The 18,565-nt window shown below is 36.2% G+C and overlaps 2 protein-coding genes across 2 annotated transcripts in view; one reads left to right on the plus strand and one right to left on the minus strand.

Annotated features, from left to right (window-relative positions):
* The window catches only part of LOC113094695 (DNA (cytosine-5)-methyltransferase 3B-like), a 54,101-nt gene extending 45,197 nt beyond the window's left edge, over window positions 1–8,904 (minus strand). Inside the window, exon 1 of the mRNA XM_026260311.1 lies at window positions 8,708–8,904. The gene's annotated coding sequence lies outside the window, so the exon portion shown is untranslated. The remainder of the gene's footprint in view (window positions 1–8,707) is intronic.
* Window positions 8,905–9,757: 853 nt separating this feature from the next.
* Window positions 9,758–17,881, plus strand: commd7 (COMM domain containing 7). Its single transcript, XM_026260345.1, has 9 exons — window positions 9,758–9,921; window positions 10,789–10,842; window positions 11,444–11,546; window positions 12,315–12,371; window positions 12,465–12,502; window positions 16,181–16,271; window positions 16,384–16,433; window positions 17,425–17,473; window positions 17,585–17,881. The coding sequence occupies exons 1-9, from the start codon at window positions 9,838–9,840 to the stop codon at window positions 17,659–17,661; spliced, it is 603 nt and encodes a 200-aa protein (XP_026116130.1). The 5' UTR covers window positions 9,758–9,837; the 3' UTR covers window positions 17,662–17,881.
* The last annotated feature ends 684 nt before the right edge of the window (window positions 17,882–18,565 follow it).

Here is an 18,565-nt window from a genome sequence, read left to right on the forward strand (position 1 = left end):
TTTAGTCAACACTTGATCAAGATGCTGTAACATCATTTTAAATTCAGTTTGGATGGCAATTTCTTCCAGTGGTAATTGGGTGAAAATAGGAAGATAATCCCACACTGAAATTAGTTTAATGTATATGTAGGCCAAAACGTCTGATGTTCAGTTTATAATAAAAAATTTCAACGTCATGTCAAGTTTTTGATGTCAGTTTGATGTCTTTTCAACATCAATTGCCCATTGTACCTCAGCAAAATGGGCGCAGGTGAGCATCCTTGTGAAAGCTAACATGAGAAATCGGACAGCCTTTGGTCTTGTGGACTTAATGGACATGTATACACAGCATTAATTGCAAGACCGCAAGATGACAAGTACCCATAAAGTGTGCCATTTGGGGGTCAGACCACATGACTAACGATGGGAAGTCCAGTTCTTTTCCACGAACCAGTTCTTTAATGCCTTAACATAAAGACATTGTCAATGACGTAATATATATCAAGTCTATCGTCCCAGGATGGGATGAAAATACACATTCAAATATATAAAATCAGTAATCATAATTTCACTTAGTTAAAACATCATATTCATGATCTGAAAAGTTTACAATTAAGTTACTAAGCAACTAAGCACCCAAATACAGTAACAGGCAGTGATGTGCGTACGAGGATTTAATTCTTGAAGATTTAAAGTAAATAAATTAGTTGTCGTCAGCGCACAAATAATCCACTTAATATACATAATCCATTGTGATTTGTTTTAAAAAAAACTTCGCCAGATTGCCCTTCATTCAAGTCCTCGTTTTTTGAGGCAAATCGCAACGAATCAGTTGTCCAGAAGAACCAGTTCTAGGGCCCTATGAAATCCGTTTTATTTTTTTCCCAAAAAAAATTTCCATTAGAATTTTTCTGGATTCTTTTTTTTTTTCATTTTCTCTACTCCTTTTTAATAGTTACATTAAATTGTATATTAATCAAAAAGCATAGTTATATAGTTAATTAAAATAATTAAACATATACACTTTCACATGAATTTATTAAAAGTTTAACAAAAATTATGTTTAGGGCCCTATGAAATGTTTTATTTTTTCTCACCACATTTTTTTATTTTAACTATTGTTAATACTTTTATTTTGTATTGTTATTGTGACTTGCAGAACAGACTGATCTCCATTCAGCGGCTGTGCCCGACTCCCTGATGCCACCAAAACTCAAAATAAAGTAAGATTGTGTGTATTATGTAATTCCTTGACACATACCTGTTTAACGGGTCTGTGTATCATTGTGCAATTTAACAAAATAACATGCACATTTCTTTTTTAACTGCAAAAAAAAAGCATTTAGCTGAATAGTATATTCACATAAACATAACACCCTCACTTTATCAAATTTAGTAATCATTAAATGTCTTGCCATCTCTAAAAATGAAACAAGCGCCTACTGGATGAATGAGACACTGATGAGGAGGCCACCACACCCCTAAAAGGAAACTGCCACAAGCATCTCAAATACAACCACGATCTGAAAGGATTTGTTCAGCTTCTAACCAAGTCCTCCAGAACAAAGACAAAACCAGCCACTGCAGGCACCACGGCGTCATGAAACACCCAGAGCCCAGAGAGAAATCCTCTCAAGCTGTGACTCATTCATAAGATGTAAGCTGTCTCTTTGTTTTCTATCATATATTCACTGTTGGTGTAAGGCTCATTCAGAGCATGGGTGGTATGGTAAACCATCTAATTCCTGTGTTTAATGTTTCTTCTCCATGACACAACTAAACAAAAAATTCTTATGAGCAGCAGAGCATTATAACAAGAACATTGTAAGGATGGTCCAAGATCTCAAATCAAACAACGTTCATGACATCAAAGAATCTTACCATTTAAGTCCAAAATGGTTGCCAGTTAAAGACTTAAGGTAATTAAAGGAAAACGCAACCTTTTTTCCATCTTCCACTAAGTTTATAAGCTGATAAGTGCTGCGAAGTGCTCTTCCGCCAAACATTATATTCATAAATTTTATCTTAGGAAATCGCCACGTTTTATTTTGTGTCACCATACTTACTCGTGTAACTACTATATTTAACCATCTTTAAATATTGATATACGAGTTAGGGGTGTCCATGGTTAACCGATTAACCGATTAACCGTTAAAAATTGCATAACCGAGTGAAACATTTTGCTCGGTTAAGTGACGTCAATGGCGTGCATTGAATTTAGTTGTAATACATTGTTGCACCTCTAGAGACTTCCAGAGCGCTCCCAGACATTTGTAATGTCCACAAGAAGAAGTCATTTTTCTAATATGAAGCGGGCAAAGAAAAGTACAGCGTTGGAGCACTTTAAAATTGAGAGTGACGGGGCAAAATGCAAGTATTGCAATACAGTGCTTAGATATACTTCAAGTACAACCTCGTTGTTGTAATCTCATTCTCAACAGCCAACACCCGGGCATCATTAGGCCGGCGACACACTGGATCTGTGGCGAAAGCGTCTCAGCTGCGTGGCGTGTCTGTTTTTAATTCGGCTCCCATGTTAACAGGTTAGAGCTTGCCGACTGCCTGCGTGAGTCGCGTGGCTCATGCGCGGCTCGACGCTTGCATGCTAGAAATAGAACCGACGCCTTGTTGGAAGCATTTCCAGGCAAAATATAATAGGAAAATATGTTTATATGTCATGTTTATATGTCATGTCAAACATATGAATTCATGACATTTTGATATTTGAAAGTCTATAGGTTGACATAAATTCAGATATAAATGTAATAAAAAATAATAATAATTATAGATTTTCAAATATTGTTCCTGTCAAACATAGTCATAGTCATAGCCTTAGCGAGGCGGCCGCGGAGCCTGCTTGTTACCTTCGCCTAAACACGGAAAGTTACATAACTATTACTAGAGCCTGTTCCTTTATAACATAGCCAAAGGTCGGTGTATATTTGCTTTATACATTTTAGGCTTATTCTCAAATTCAGATTGTGTTAGGGGGCGGGATTATTAGGCAGTTTTAATAGGACAATTTGACCGGAGAGATTAAATTTTTGTTGGATATTTAATTTTTTTTTCGGCCAATGTCCGGCAATTACCGGACAACGGAAACCTATGGCACACTATGGTTAACCGAGTATTAACCGCTAAGGGCCTCGGTTAACTGTTAATGAAAAACTTGAAAACGTGCAGCCCTAATACGAGTATATACAGGTGCATTTCAATAAATTAGAATGTTGTGGAAAAGTTCATTTATTTCAGTAATAACTAAAATTCACAACTAAAATTGTGAAACTCATAAATTCAATGCACACAGACTGAAGTAGTTTAAGTCTTTGGTTCTTTTAATTGTGATGATTTTAGCTCACATTTAACAAAAACCCCTACATTCAATCATTCAATCCTGAGATATAGAGACTTAGAGATGACAGAGAGTGACCCTAAAGAGGGTTTCTTCAGGATTTTTAAGCTAAAATGTATGACCTTTTTAAGACCTGCACAAATAAAATTAATACCATATGAGCAGAGTTGGGCAATGTCTATTGTACCATATTAAACTGTAAAAAAATATTAATTTACAGTTCAGATACAAGTTTTCACAACAAAAAAAATGTTTTATACAACGCTAAACTTTACATTTCAGCCTTTAACCCTCTGGGGACGGATTAGGCGGTACCGCCCAAAATGGCATACTTTTACAAATGTGTAGTTATCTCAAAAACTATTAATGCTAGAGAGATGCGGGTTTTTTTGCCGTCTTCCTCAGATTCCGCTGAAAACAGCGGTGTCCAGTTTGTATATTAAACACTTCCCTTATTGCGCAATACCACTGCGTAAACAGGCCAATGAAAAAGATTGTGCTAGGCAGATTCAACACGCAACAGCCAATGGAAAAATTGCCGCTGGGGGAGTCTTTTTCTAACCCAATCAGAGGAAGGTTATGTCTTCTAGCGATTCAGAGGACTCTGTAGCTCTGCTGTAGCCTTGTAAAAGCTGGCTGGACTAAAGTAAAAGACATGTAATCAATAAGCGTTCAGAGAATCAGCATCAGGGTGGAGAAAGCAGAATGCGATCGGAGTGTTACACAGAGCGATCGGAGTGTTAGCGAGCACAAAGAGCTAAATTCGAGCGATCGGAGAATCAGCATCACGTGGAGAAAGCAGAAAGTGATCGGAGTGTTAGCGAGCACAAAGAGATAAATTCGAGAGAGATACAGCATTATTACAGAATTGTTTTATCAAAATGGCAAGCAGTAAAAGATTTACGGCAGAACAAGCTCTGGAACAATTAGTGGAAAGCCTGGAGAGGCCTTGCTTTGCTCACTGGCATGCCTAGGACTGTTTTTAAAAAAAGTTAATTATTTAATTGTTCTTTACACATTTGATTAAACAATAACACATTTCTGTCAAGCAAAGAGTTTGAAAAAATATATTTTCTTTGTTCAAAAACTGTTCTATATTGTGTGTTTTTCAGTAATAAATGACAAAAATCTAATTTTCGTTTTTGAAATTCTCTAGTTTATTGTAAAATTTTTCACTCATACTTCCTTTATATAAACATATTGCATGCATGCTTATGGTAGCTTAGGGTCTTCTGAATCCATAGATACCAAACACAGGGTGTTTCATCTCCTTTACATATGATTTATAAGCCCAAATATAAAAATAGAGAAAACAGACCAAAAAGGGCTTAGTCCCAAAAATAAAAAAAACGCCTAGGATTGTTTGTAAATAAAGTTAATTATTTAATTGATCTTTACACATTTGATTGAACATTAACCCATTTCTGTCAAGCAAAGAGTTTGAAAAATATATTTTTGGGTCAAAAACTTTTAACTACTGTTGTGTGAGGTAGGATTTTCAGTAATAAATGACAAAAATCTCTTTTTCGTCTTTGAAATTCTCTAGTTTATTGTACAATTTTTCACTCATACTTCCTTTATAGACATATTGCATGCATGCTTATGGTAGCTTAGGGTCTTCTGAATCCATTGATACCAAATACATAGTGGTCCATCCTCATTACATATGGTTTATAAGCCGAAATGTAAAAATAGATAAAACGGACCAAAAAGGGCTTAGTCCCCTAAGGGTTAAACCATTTATAAGAAATTGGATGAGTCAAAAGTATTAATTGTTATATTAATTTTAACAATTATTATCGATAAAATATTTTATCAATTAAATTATATAAATTAGGGGTATGCAATATCGACAATTTTTTTTAAATATAATTTTCTGGGATTTTATCGATAATGGTAATTAGATAATATTGTGCTATAAAGTGTGTTATATCTTATTAATTGTGCTAACAGCTGGCTCCTGAATTTTTTCTTTTTATCTTCTGTGGTAAGTTCACAGCAATAATATAAATTAATTTCCAACTAGTTTTATCTGCATTTTTACATTTAAGCCATTCTTTCTAAAAGTGTGCACCATCTTTTGAGTCAAGTTCTTGCATTTGGGCTTTTACCAAGCAAATGAAATCAGTATCAACAAAATTGATCTTAGCAATGCAGAGGAAACACAGAAGCGACATTAGAAGTGTCATTTAGATGCATTTACACACTGTTTAATGCAGCTCTGAGGGACATGGAATACTTTTGAATAAATCGGTTGAATAAATGATTCAGTGATTCACTCATTAACACAGTCAAATGTTTTGTTTCTGAATGAATCAGCCGTTGGAATGAATTGGTTGAATCTCAATGACTCACTCATTAAAATTCACTTGCTGTCACCTACTGGCGGTTTTATACTGAGCCCCGCACATGACATGCAAGAAAAAATAAATAAATTGTGCGCACGATTTACTAATTCGTTCCCTCACTGTACTAAAATGTGCGCATGATTACTATGATTACTAATTTACTTTTGCGTTACCTCGATTTGCTAAATTGTGGGCACGATTTAGCAAATCGAGGGAACGAATTAGCAAACCGTGTGCACACTTTATAAATCGAGTGAACTAAATAGTAAATCGAGGGAAATCAATAGTAATCGTGTGCATGTTTTAGTACAGTGAAAGAACGAATTAGTAAATACGATTGCGATTTTCATGCGCATCTCACCAGTAAAGACGCTCCTGTAATTAGAAGTGCTGTATATCTCCAGTACGTGTGTTCAGATCAGGGTTGCCAGGTTTTCAAAACAAATCCTGCCCAGTTGCTTCTCAAAACTAGTCCAAAACTAGCCCAAACGCGTTTCCAGGAGGCTACCGATAAAAATTGCTTCCCAGGGTTAAAATATACATTTTTTGGAAGTGGATGCCTTGGTAAATTTGCACTTTAGGCGCTAAATATCAAATTGTAGGTATTGGGGTTGCTTCAAATCATGGCCATGAAAAACAACCGCAGACTTGGTAACACTGATTTAGGTGGAGCGGCAATTACTACACAGAACCATAGTCTAAAAGCAGGGATAGGCAACTCCGGTCCTGGAGGGCCACTATCATGCAGAGTTTTGCTTCACCCCTCATAAAAACTCACCTGCCTGCCTGTCACCTGCCTCCAGGACCAGAGTTGCCTATCCCTGTACTACAGAAAACTAGCAAAAAATCGCTTTCAAAATCGACAAAGAATCGCATGCGATTTTAAAATTTATTTTGTGTAGATTGTCAGTGAATTACGCTCTGTGTAGTAAATGCCAACCAGTGTTGCCAAGTCTGTGGTTGTTTGTCATGTCCGTGGGTCAAACCGGCAATACCAATTACATGATATTTAGCCCCTAAAATGCTAATTTTACCAAGGAAACCCTGCCAAAAAATGTATATTTTAAAACCGGGAAGCAATTTTTATCGGGGAACCTCCTGGAAACACGATTGGACTAGTTTTGAGAAGCAACTGGGCAGGATTTGTTGTGAAAACCTGGCAACCCTGATCTGAACACTCATACTGGAGATATACTTTTAATTACAGGAGCGTCTTTACTGATGAGATGCGCATGAAAATCGCATTTGATTTTTTGCACACGATTTAGCCTACAATTTTTTCTTGTATGTCATGTGCGGGGCTCCGTAGTTTTAATTTCACATTTAGACTTTTTCTTTCTTTAGGTTTTAAATTATTTCACGTCAGTATTTAACGTTTTATGTTAAAAACACAACATTAGGCCTATACATAAACTGTGTAAATACATGCTATTTCAGATGCAGATTCCAAAAATGTTTTCTTATGTTGGAATGAAAGACACTAAATACTGGATGAAGTGCTTTTTATTCCTGCGAGTATGACTTTCAGGTACTTTATACACCACTGTTGAAAACATACATAACATAACATGCATTTAGAGAGATTATAGTGTGAATTTTGATTCCATGTCTAAGTTAAAGTTTTAAACAAGATTTAAAGACTGAATTCAAATAAAAGAAAGTACAGTAGTACACGAATGGGACATCACTAGATTCGCGTTCACCGAGAATGCAGATGTGACCTGACAGAGAAAATAAAATTATTGAATGAACGACCTAAGTTTTAGTTAAACTATCAGCCACCAATAAAAAGCCAAAAGAAGCTAACTTCTCAATTCAGTGTGCAGGCTCATTCTTACTAAAGGTTTGATTTAAGTCTAGTAATTTCTATGCAGCAGCGCAAAACCAAAGTGACGGCGCGGCATTCATTCGAGAGGCCCCGGGGCACGGAGCGCGCGCTCCGCCGGACAGTCTACCAACGCCAATTACCTCGTTACCCTCGCTCGACTCAACTCACATTCACCCCGCTGCGGATTTCACCTGCACTCGGCGCCCACTTATATATCACACGCGCTAACACTTCTATTGTTTTAAAGGGATAGCTCACCCCAAAATTAAAGTTCAGTCATCGTTTATGCAACCTTGGACCATACCAAAAATGAGCAGTTAGGCAGAATGTCAGCCTCGTTAGTTATTCAATTTCCTTATTCAAAAATGCAAGGAAAGTGAACGACGACCGAGGGTGTCAGTTCCTCACATTCTGACTGACATCTATCTCATTGTGTGTTCCACATAAGAAAGTAAACACAATGGCAGAACTTTCATTTTCGGTGAACTATAAATACATGGCAATACGCCTAAGTGAAAAGGACAGAAATATAAATCAACTGTTTCCATTACTATGTTGCAAAACATTAATCCGCATAAGGCGCGTTATAACACTCCTATGACGTCAACGAAGTAAACCGGTTTTATTCTAACAAAAATTATTTGAGAGCATTTACTTCATTTACTTTATGCATATTCAGAAAGTTTGCTTCTTTTTGAAAAACTTAAACCACACAATTAAAAATACTGGTTTCAGTTATTTTTACCGACTATTATTATTTAAATATGTGAGGAAAGCACTCTTTTTGTACGTTGCATCTATAACAAACATATGGTTTTTCACGAGAACGCGGAAATCTTGGAATTAATCGATCGTTTAAGTGATAAGAAAATGTGCACAACACACTAAAGAACTCAGACCGGTGATGCATGAAAACGAGGAATAAATCTCACATACTTCCTCACGCTTACATAATGAGCTATAAGACAAGCTCTCAGCATGCCTCAGCCATGCACGCTGCATAGGCACACACCATTCCATGCTTTAACAACACGAAGTTAAATGCATTGTAGTTACATATAGAATCTAAAGGTTAAAGTAGCCTAACTAAAATAAAAGTTGGAATAAAAGTCTTTATCATCAGACGCGCGGTCATGTAGCACTTGAACTCTCCCCGAGAACGCGCACTAGAGCTCCATGCAGAAGAGGTATGAAACTTACCTGTCTCTGGAGAAGTAGTGCTATTGCAAAGAGACTGAAGGTGCCTTTAGAGTAGTCCACTGCCAAGGTGCTGGGGTGTCACACTAATCTCTGCTGGTACACACGCCTTTAAACCCTAAGGGTGAATATGTAAATGGAGTCTCGTTTACAAGGACCGCTCGGTCTTTCGCCTCTACACTCAGGCGTGACTTTTCCCGGGTCTCGAATCGCGCTCCCACTGAATAAAAGCTACTTTTACCTCCTACTGTTTAACCCTTTGTCGGTTATGAGATGGCATTCACACGTTCTGTGAGATTCTGTTTCGTGCAAATAAAATATGACTGTTTTCACTTTTCCTTACAGAACTACTTTTTTATGTTTCTCTGGTTTCCCTGCTACACATTTTTTTTATATGCAGGTTATCTATAATATTGGGAATTATTAAATATCTACTTAGTATGTTGTACAATCTTTAACATAATATTGTAGGCTATATAATGCTATATATATATATGTATGTATGTATGTATGTCTGTATGTATTTATGTGTGTGTATATATATATATATATATATATATATATATATATATATATATATATATATATATATATATACAGCATGAGAGAGCGACCGACAATAATTGTGCCCAATTTATGATAAATTTTTTTTTAATTTAATATATTTTTAATCAAAGTAATGTTTTTATCTTTTATATGTTGTTTACATATAAGTGGTAGATTCAAATTGTACAAATATAAGCAAAGTTTTGAGGAAAAACATTCAGTATTTGACTCGTGATGTTTTGGGACTTAACATTAATTTTCAAGGCATTTTTATAGTTCTGCCTATTTAAGGGTTAATTTCACGGAAGTTTTTCGGTGCATATTTGATGTAACTAGCATGAATAAAACGGAATTACTCAACTACTTTTTGCAAAGAAAATAATGTTTAAGTATCTTATCTTCTATGCTAGTTTAAATAAAGCATACCAAAATCCAGATTATCACTGCACTACAAAATCTCGTGATCACATGTGTGCAGGGCTCTGACTGACGAAAGTGCGGATAGTGAAATCGTTGGGCTCTCTGGCAGCGGAAGTGTGGAAACAGATGTGACAGTTTAGTAGCTACAGCAGTGCTGCGAAGAAACAATGTTGCAGTTGCATTTCACGAATGATACATTACCCGACCATGTCTGCACTGACTTTCAGAATCTGAATAAGTTCAGTGAACAGGTATGAATTTAGTATGCTGCGAACGGAAAGTGGGAATTAGGATACTATTGAATGAGTTTAGTGTTTTTGTGATCAACAGTTTTAGTGTATAAGTGAATTGATGTTAATAAACGGGTCTGATGATCGTCTCGGCTTCAGAACAAAGTCGCCTGATGTGTCGCTTTAGTTAGTGTAAGGTTTAGTCACGTGAGATTACCACAACACTTAGCATTAGCACACTGAGCTAGTCTCCTGTTGTAATGTAAAGGATTTCAGGCGTAAAACGTATATTTAGTGTATTTTGATATGTCAAACAATTGTATCATGCATTTTTATCCTTTGTATCAAAGTTTTCTTGTTTCAGCCTTGCATCTCCAGCAGGAAATTGATTTAAAACATACTGGTTTGCAGTGAATGTTTAAGGAAGCAGCTTTTTAAATACATATAATACATTTAATGAATCTTATCATAGACACGTTTGTACTTTTATTTTTCAAAAAAAAAAAGTAAACAGTTTAATGTATTAAATTGTATGTCTTTATGTTTTGCAAAACTAATATTTTTAAAATTTTAATGGATGAAAAACTCAGGACATCTCTGGAAACTTATTCAATACTGTTTAAATGCATCACGAGTTGCACTTCAAATTTGTTCGGTGGAAATTTGTAGAACCTACAATTTATAAGGGAGCTTTTTTAATTATTTATTTTTCTGTACTTCCATTTGTTTAATTCATAATTTTGTGGGCTGTTATTATAAAATATGTAAATAGTAATAATAAAGAATGAGTAGTTGTATGCAAACTTTATAATGGTGGTGTCTGCATGTTTCTTCGCTAGATTTATTCAATGCCAGTCATTCAGATTTACTTTTTACCTCCCATTGCAGCAGTTTGTGAGACTGACAGAGATCTTATACCAGTTCCTTCTAGAACCCAAAGAGGTGAGTCTGCGCTCCCAGATTACTTTTCTGGAAAGCCATTTCAGTGTTTTGAATCATTCCCAGGAAATGCAAGAAAAGATAAAAAATTTTTACCTTGAATGCAGTACAAGTCTCTTTGGATAAAAGTGTCCACAAATACATGAAGCAAAAGAAAAATAAAAAGTTGAAGGCATGGTTCATAAAAAACTTAAAATGTACTCATTCTCTGGCCATTTAAGATGTAGGTGAGTTTGTTTCTTCATCAGAATAGATTTGGATAAATTTAGCATTACATCACTTGCTAAGTGATGCTAATTTAGCATTACATCCACGTGACCCCAGTCTATCAATTAATGTCTTGTGAAGGGAAAAGCTGTGTGTTTGTAAGAAACAAATCCATCCTTTAGACATTTTTAACTTCAAACCAATGCTTCCGGCTAAAATATGAATCCTATATCTATAATATTGTGTTCTTCTGGGTAAGCTGTCTTGTCTGAATTAGGACAGGTAAAGAAAGATATATTATGTGAATGTTCATTGTGATAACTTATATTGTGAAAATATGTATTCAACAGAATTTACACACAAGTAAATGTTACATATTGTGCTTCTCCCTCATCAGTCAGAGCGGTTCCTGCGTCAGTTGACAGAGTTTGCTGGAGAGAATGGGATGAGTGCAGGACCACTGAGGGCTCTGATGAAGAGTGTCCTCATCCTACCTCACGGTAAAACCTTCAGGACCCCCATCTTGAACAAATCGAGCACCTTTATCTGAAATTCCACAAATGAATAATGCAGTCCCCTTCCCCTGGTGATAACATCAAATGTAGACGTTTAGCCTGACCCCAGCACTGATCTAAACACGCTATGATCCTAATCTCAGTGAGTGATTGTTCAGTTTATTTTACACTAAATTGCTGCATTATGCGTCTAGAGGATCCTAACATATGCAAATAGCCCTTGTAGCAAATAGCCCTGGGGAATCTGGACCTAATGTCACATGTAGACTGACCGACCCTACCAATCAGTATTTATGGTATGCTGCTACATTTGCATGCAATGACTATCCCGCTGCCTGTGCTTTTAGACATTAAAATGAAGAGGAACAAATTACTAATCATACTGATGGGACAAAGTGGTAAGGAAATAAGTGGTGGTGTAATAATATATATCAGAGAAATCAGACAGAGATGTAAAAAAACGTATAGTCTACTGTATTTCAAAACCTAGTGAGGTGCCTACGTAGGCAGCATAAGTGCACTCTCAATGTAAAGACTCTTTCAAAAGATAGCAAACTTAAATTCAAAATCTAATTTTAGCCAAATTCTCTAAGGCGTTATTAATATATTGTTACAACCCTATTTAGTGTTACCAATTGGTACATTATGAAGGTACCATATCAGTTAGAATGCTGCTTACTTAGTTCATTAGGCTTTGGGATAGAAGTATAATGAGCATATTGAAGCAATGTAAATGTCTTTCTCCCTTTTCAGGTGCTTTAAAAAGAAACCTAACTGCTGAACAGGTGAAGGCAGACTTGCTCTCATTAGGTATCATCTTTCTTCACTCAGATCATCTCTACCCATTAAAATATATTGGTCTTGAGTCTGTTTTTAACATTGTGATCTGTTGCTTAATTACAGGATTAAATGAGGACAAGGCCACTCATTTCTCTGACCAGGTTTGTCTTAATATAGACATTTTAGTGTTTTAGTTGCTTCCATGTTTTTACATTTACATTTAGCCATTTAGTAGACGCTTTTATCCAAAGCGACTTACAAATGAGGACAGTGCAAGCAATCAAAATCAACAAGAGAACAATGATATATAAGTGCTATAACAAGTTTTAGTTAGTTAAACACCATACACGCAGTGGCGGCTCCAGACAATTTTGATTGGGGGGGCAATGGGGGGTCCTGGTCTTTTCAAGGGGGGTCTCATGAAAACCAACAAAAAATACAGTGGACATGGCTAATAACTGCATATTTCTGCTACTAAACAACAAAAACACCTTTGCAATGTAAACAAATGACAGGCTACATTTGTTATTCATATCCTTCACACTGCACTTTCATGTCAGGTATATTATGCATTTTTTTTTACACTGATATTTTTACATTTATTTCCAGATAGATATTATTGAGTTTACAGGCTAAAGTGGTCTTTCTGTTGTAAACACTGTTGCTATTGTAGAAAAAAATATTTGCATCACATTTAAAATATAATTATATTTTAATTCATTTCTGAATTGTTTTTATTTTTATAATGATAATTCAGAGAATGAGAAAATCTGAATAAGCCTTACCAGTGTTGTGATAATTATTTTTACGTGTTAAAAATAAATAAGTACTGTAATATAATAAAAGTTTATTCAAATAACATAAAAAAGACCAGACCCCTCCATGCCTGTGAAACTTTTCTCCCTCAAACAGCAGCACGCTAGCGTTACTTCTACACTACAGGCTACACACAGCAATATAAACAACGTATCTGCATGTTCTCACAAGTAAATAAACATCAAAATCACTTCGCTGAGAATGAAACACCACTTACCAGCTGCCACGATGTTGAAAATATCCTCTAGCAATTAAAAAATGCGCGTGCAGCATGAGGAATCTTCCCGGTTGGATGAGGTCGTAGTCGGGTGAACGGTCATCATGTTGGTCATTTTATTTACGGCTAAATTATTATTAATAAATTGTACTAATATTATGATTGGGCGTGGGCAGGCATTCACAAAAGTTTGTTATTACAAAAAAGATTTGAGGAAATTTTGCTTTGACAAAAGGGCACTTAAGGGGCAAAGGAGCAGGTGCTCAAGTGAACCGGTTCTTTCGGACAATTCGATCAAATAAACCAGTTGAAAAAAAAATGGTTCACCGGTTCTTTTGCGCTTGATAATGCCGTCATTGGCGATGATTGGCCTTCATTCAAGCCTTTGGTTTACCCGCACTTATAACATTAGCACAGAATCAGTTCAGAATCAATCACCAAAAGAATCAGTTCGGTTCAGATGCGCTCTGTGTCAGTCTGCTTCGCGCTGAATCACGCATGCGCAGTTATCATCAGCTCATCGGTTCTCGAATTGGACGCGTCCGACAGAAACGGTTCTCGGTTCAGTGTATGAATAAATGTCAAAATAATTATTATTTATTATTGTTCTGCGTAGTTTGAAGAGAAACATCTTTGGATCTTTATCCCGAATATATTTATTTTTTAATCAGGAAGAGGCTGGGGGGTCAAATGGGGGGTCAAGGCATTTTTTGGCAGGGTCTTGAGACCCCCCAAGACCCCCCCTGGCGCCGCCGGTGCATACACGTAGCAAGATTTTTTTTGTTGTTGTTTTTTTATTATATAATAAATAAAAGGAAAACAAATGGAATAGAAAAAGAATAGTGTAAGCTAGTGTTAGAGGCCTTTTTTGCCTTTGTTAATTGTATAATTAAAAATTAATTATTAATTATTAGAGAATCTAGTGGGGTTTTTTTTAAGAAAACAAACAGTAAATTAATAGTGTGCAAGTCTAAAAGGAGCAAGTTTTGCATTTATTATTTGTATTTTTTTAAGAATAGAATTAGAATACAGAGTGCAAGAGTTAGAGAGTCAAATAAAGATGGAGGAGATTTTAGCTCATTCTTGAAGATGGCTAAAGACTGAGTTGGTAAAAGTGATTTTTTGGCTTCTCTGGGATACACGATAAAGCAATGTTCACTTGCAGAATGCAAGCTTCTAAAGTGCACATAAGTCTAAAGTAATGAATTTAGGTAAAGGGGTGCAGAGCCAGTGCTGGTTTTGTAGGAAAACATTATTCCTTACATTTAATGTGAGCAGCTATTGGAAGCCAGTGCAAATTGATAAACAGAGGTGTGACGTGCATTATTTTTTGGCTCATTAAAAATTTATCTTGCTGCTGCGTTCTGGATTAATTGTAAAGGTTTGATAGAACTGGCTGGAAGACCTGCCGAGAGAGCATTGCAATAGTCTAGCCTAGACAGAACAAGAGCTTGAACAAGGAGTTTTGCAGCATGTTCCGAAAGAAAGAGTCTAGTCTTCTTGATGGTGAATAAAGCAAATCTGCAGGAGCAGACATTTTAACTATGTAATTTGAAAAAGTCAGCTGATCATCAATAATAACTCCAATGTTTCTGGCTGTTTTTTATGATTGATGTGCCTAACTGGATGGTGAAATTGTGATGAAACAATGGGTCTGATGGAACCATAAGCAGTTCTATTTTGGCAAGGTTGTGTTGAAGGTGATGGACTTTCCTCCAGCAAAAAAATGTCTGTTATACAAGCTGATATGTGAGCAGCTATCGTCAGATCATTAGGATGGAATGAGAGGTAGAGCTGAGTGTGATCAGCATAGCAATGGTATGAAAAGCCATGTTTCTGAATGACGGAACCGAATGATGCCATGTAGACAGATAAGAGAAGTGGTCCAAGAACTGAGCCCTGAGGCACCCCAGTAGTTAGATGTTGCGAATTGGACTCCTCACTCCTCCAAGATCCCTTGAAGGACCCATCTGAGAGGTAAGACTCAAACCACAGGGTTAATAGAAGAATCTGGTGGTTAACAGTGTCAAAAGCAGTGTACAGACCAGCAAGTACTGAAGATTTGAAATCCGCCAGTCTTAGGGCTTCAACAACTGAGAGCAAGGCAGTCTCGGTTGAATGTCCACTTCTGAAACTAGACTGGTTTCTGTCGAGGTTGCTCTGTGTGAAAAAGGCAGAGAATTGGTTGAACACAGCTGGTTCAAGTGTTTTTGGAATAAAAAGGAAGAAGGGAAACCGGTCTGTAGTTCTCTAAAAGAGATGGGTTGAGGGTGGGTTTCTTAAGTAGTGGGATTATACAAGCCTGTCTAAATGCTGAGGGAAAAACGCCAGTCTGAAGGGACGTGTTAATCATGCGAGCGAGTGCAGGTACAACTGCAGAAGAGAGGCTTGAAGGAGATGAGATAGATAATGATCAAGTGGACAAGTAGTAGGATGATTAGAAAGGATGAGTTTTGAGACTTCTGCCTCAGAGAGTGAAGAGAAGAATTGTGAACAAGTGTATGTTTGCTGGTAAGATGCGCTTGACAGTGTGGTGTGGGAAATTGTGCACTGATAGTTTTTATTTTATTAATGAAGAATGTGGCAAAGTCGTTGATGGGGAGGAGGAGGACAACGAAGTGAGGAAAATGTTTTAAAGAGCATGCGAGAGTTAGATGAATTGTCAATTTTGTTATGATAGTATGTCATTGAAGCAGTGGAGACATTAGTATAGAAGGAAGAGAGGAGTGACTGATACACATTAATGCATGTTTTTTTGGATGGGCATGACTGCAAGACTGCATATCTACATCTTCTTTTATTTCAGTGGAGAATCCACTACCCTGTTTTGTCCAGACTGGCTGTGGGACAGACACTAATGGTCAACCAACTTGTTGACATGGAGTGGAAATTTGGTGGTAAGCAATGTATTAACATATGTGTATGTAAATATATATTACCTACAGTGCAAATAAGAATATAAATATGTGATTAATTATGTGTGTAATTTAAATGCATAATTCTTTGCAGTTACCGTTGGTACAAGTGAGCTGCAAAAGACCGGAAACATTTTTCTACAGGTAACCTGTATTTATTTATTTTTTAAAGTCAGTGCAAACATTCATCAAGAGACTGAATTTAAAATAGATTTACCCCTTAAATGATTCTGAATTAAATTTTAAGGTTGGTTTGCACTACACAACTTTTGCAGAAAAAAAGTCGTCTTTCAGTTTTTCTCTGTACCATTTATGTATGATGCCAGGAGACACAATTGAGACACTTTTGGAAGAGAACTGGACTGAGCTGAACGATGACATAACTGAATCAACAATAAACTGACTTTAACTGATAAACTGGCTGTTTTCTATTGTCCTCTTGCATTATCATCAAAAGTTTTTTCCTGTTTCCAACTGTAAAGCTGCTTTGTATCTAAGTACATTTAGACTCATAACACAGAGCCAGAAGTCTTATTTATATGAGAGATGAGGCAGGAAATTATAGAGAGGGAGATTCTTGCCAACTTAATGAGAACCTTAGCACATGCACTAACCGCACCAGAATCATGAGAGAAGCATACTTTGTTGCATCTGAATCAGTGCATTCTAACAAAACACTCAAGTCTAAGGGATTGATTGTGTCTTTGGTGTGCTGTTAGTCGTCTTAAAAGAAAATGCATTTTCTTGATGGCAGGTAAGTGTCAAAGTAAATAATTATGTCATCGTATGCCTCCTTTATATTTTAAAAGTCCCTACCATCTCCCTTTATCCCAGCTAAAATATAAATATTGTCAGTTTCCAATTAGGAATCCAATTGACTGCGATCTGACTTGAAGAAAATGCATTTTCATGGCTCCTCTGGCATATAATGCTAGTCATATACCCATGGTGGGGAATATTTGACTAATGTTTGATAGTATGTTGATATATGTTAATCTTCAATAGTTGTATTTGCAGAAGCAGTTCTTGGTGGTCAAACTCTTGATCTATAACATCTGTCTGCTTCAGGCAGTGTTGGAGTTATAAGACAGATGCACAGGCTCATTATTCATTCAACTTTTTCATTCTTTCCCAGCTGAAATTGGTGATCAGAAAAGGAAACAAGACAGAAAATGTGTACATGGGTAAGTTTATTTCAAATGCGTTGTCTTAAGTTGTAACATACTCTACTTGACTGAGCGTTTGCATTACATTTAGTGCAATTTTGTTTGTATCTTTGTATCTCTCCACATTAGAGCTGACTTTACCCCAGTTCTATAACTTCCTTCATGAGATGGAGCGCGCCAAAGCCAGTATGGATTGTTTCAGTTAACTGAGGTCCTTGTAATCAGAGTTCTCCTCTTTGCCTGTAATGAATCAGTAAATAAATGTAATGTTCACAAACTCATATAATGTTTCAACTTTAAGAATTATAATTCACTAATCTTATTCAGTTGTGTGATTGTTTGTGTGTTTTTGTTTGGGACAAAGACGACATTCCACATTGATGCTCTTTATTGACCTTCTGTTTATTAAACCTTTGATCAATTTCTTTTGCAATGGTTTTTATTAATCCCAGCATACGGTATGTGTTTTTTGTACTTTGTTCACTAATAGATGAATATATATATATATAAAAAAAAGCCACTAAAGACATTTTTAATCAAACCATTTGCTTACTGTATAAATAATTAATACAGTACAGACACTAATAAAATTCATATATTTGTGGTAGAATACAGAACATAATTAACAGCCAGATTTGTAGCAATAAATTGAGGAATTTTGACTACTACTGCTAGTAGGTCCACAGAAACATATTAATTCTTCTGTCAGCCCACATCTGAAACGTGTTTGGCTTTATTAAAGGCAGTCATGCTTTACACCGGTTCAGACTGATGTAATAAATTAAATCCGTGTCAAATATGAGTTCTCTGTTAGATGGTATTTGTGTCCTGGAGCAGCATAATATCAAGACTGACAATATCAAAGAACACACCCAGAGGCTGTGCAGATAAATCCTCCAATTGATTTGTTCTTACACCTGTCATTGTTTCCCTCCTTTTGAGCAGTGATACTGCTCTTCTCTTAATTCTGAAAAATCGGTTTTATTTTGTCTCAATTCCATGCCTTAATGTTCTCAGTTCTTGACTGACACTCTTCTGTCTGCATGTCAGAACGTGCAGGTTATAAGTAATTAGCACCAGGTTCTCCACAGCTTGTGACGCTCGTTTGGC

The sequence above is a fragment of the Carassius auratus genome, unplaced genomic scaffold (assembly GCF_003368295.1).
Source record: "Carassius auratus strain Wakin unplaced genomic scaffold, ASM336829v1 scaf_tig00215416, whole genome shotgun sequence".
Taxonomy (NCBI): Eukaryota; Metazoa; Chordata; class Actinopteri; order Cypriniformes; family Cyprinidae; genus Carassius; species Carassius auratus.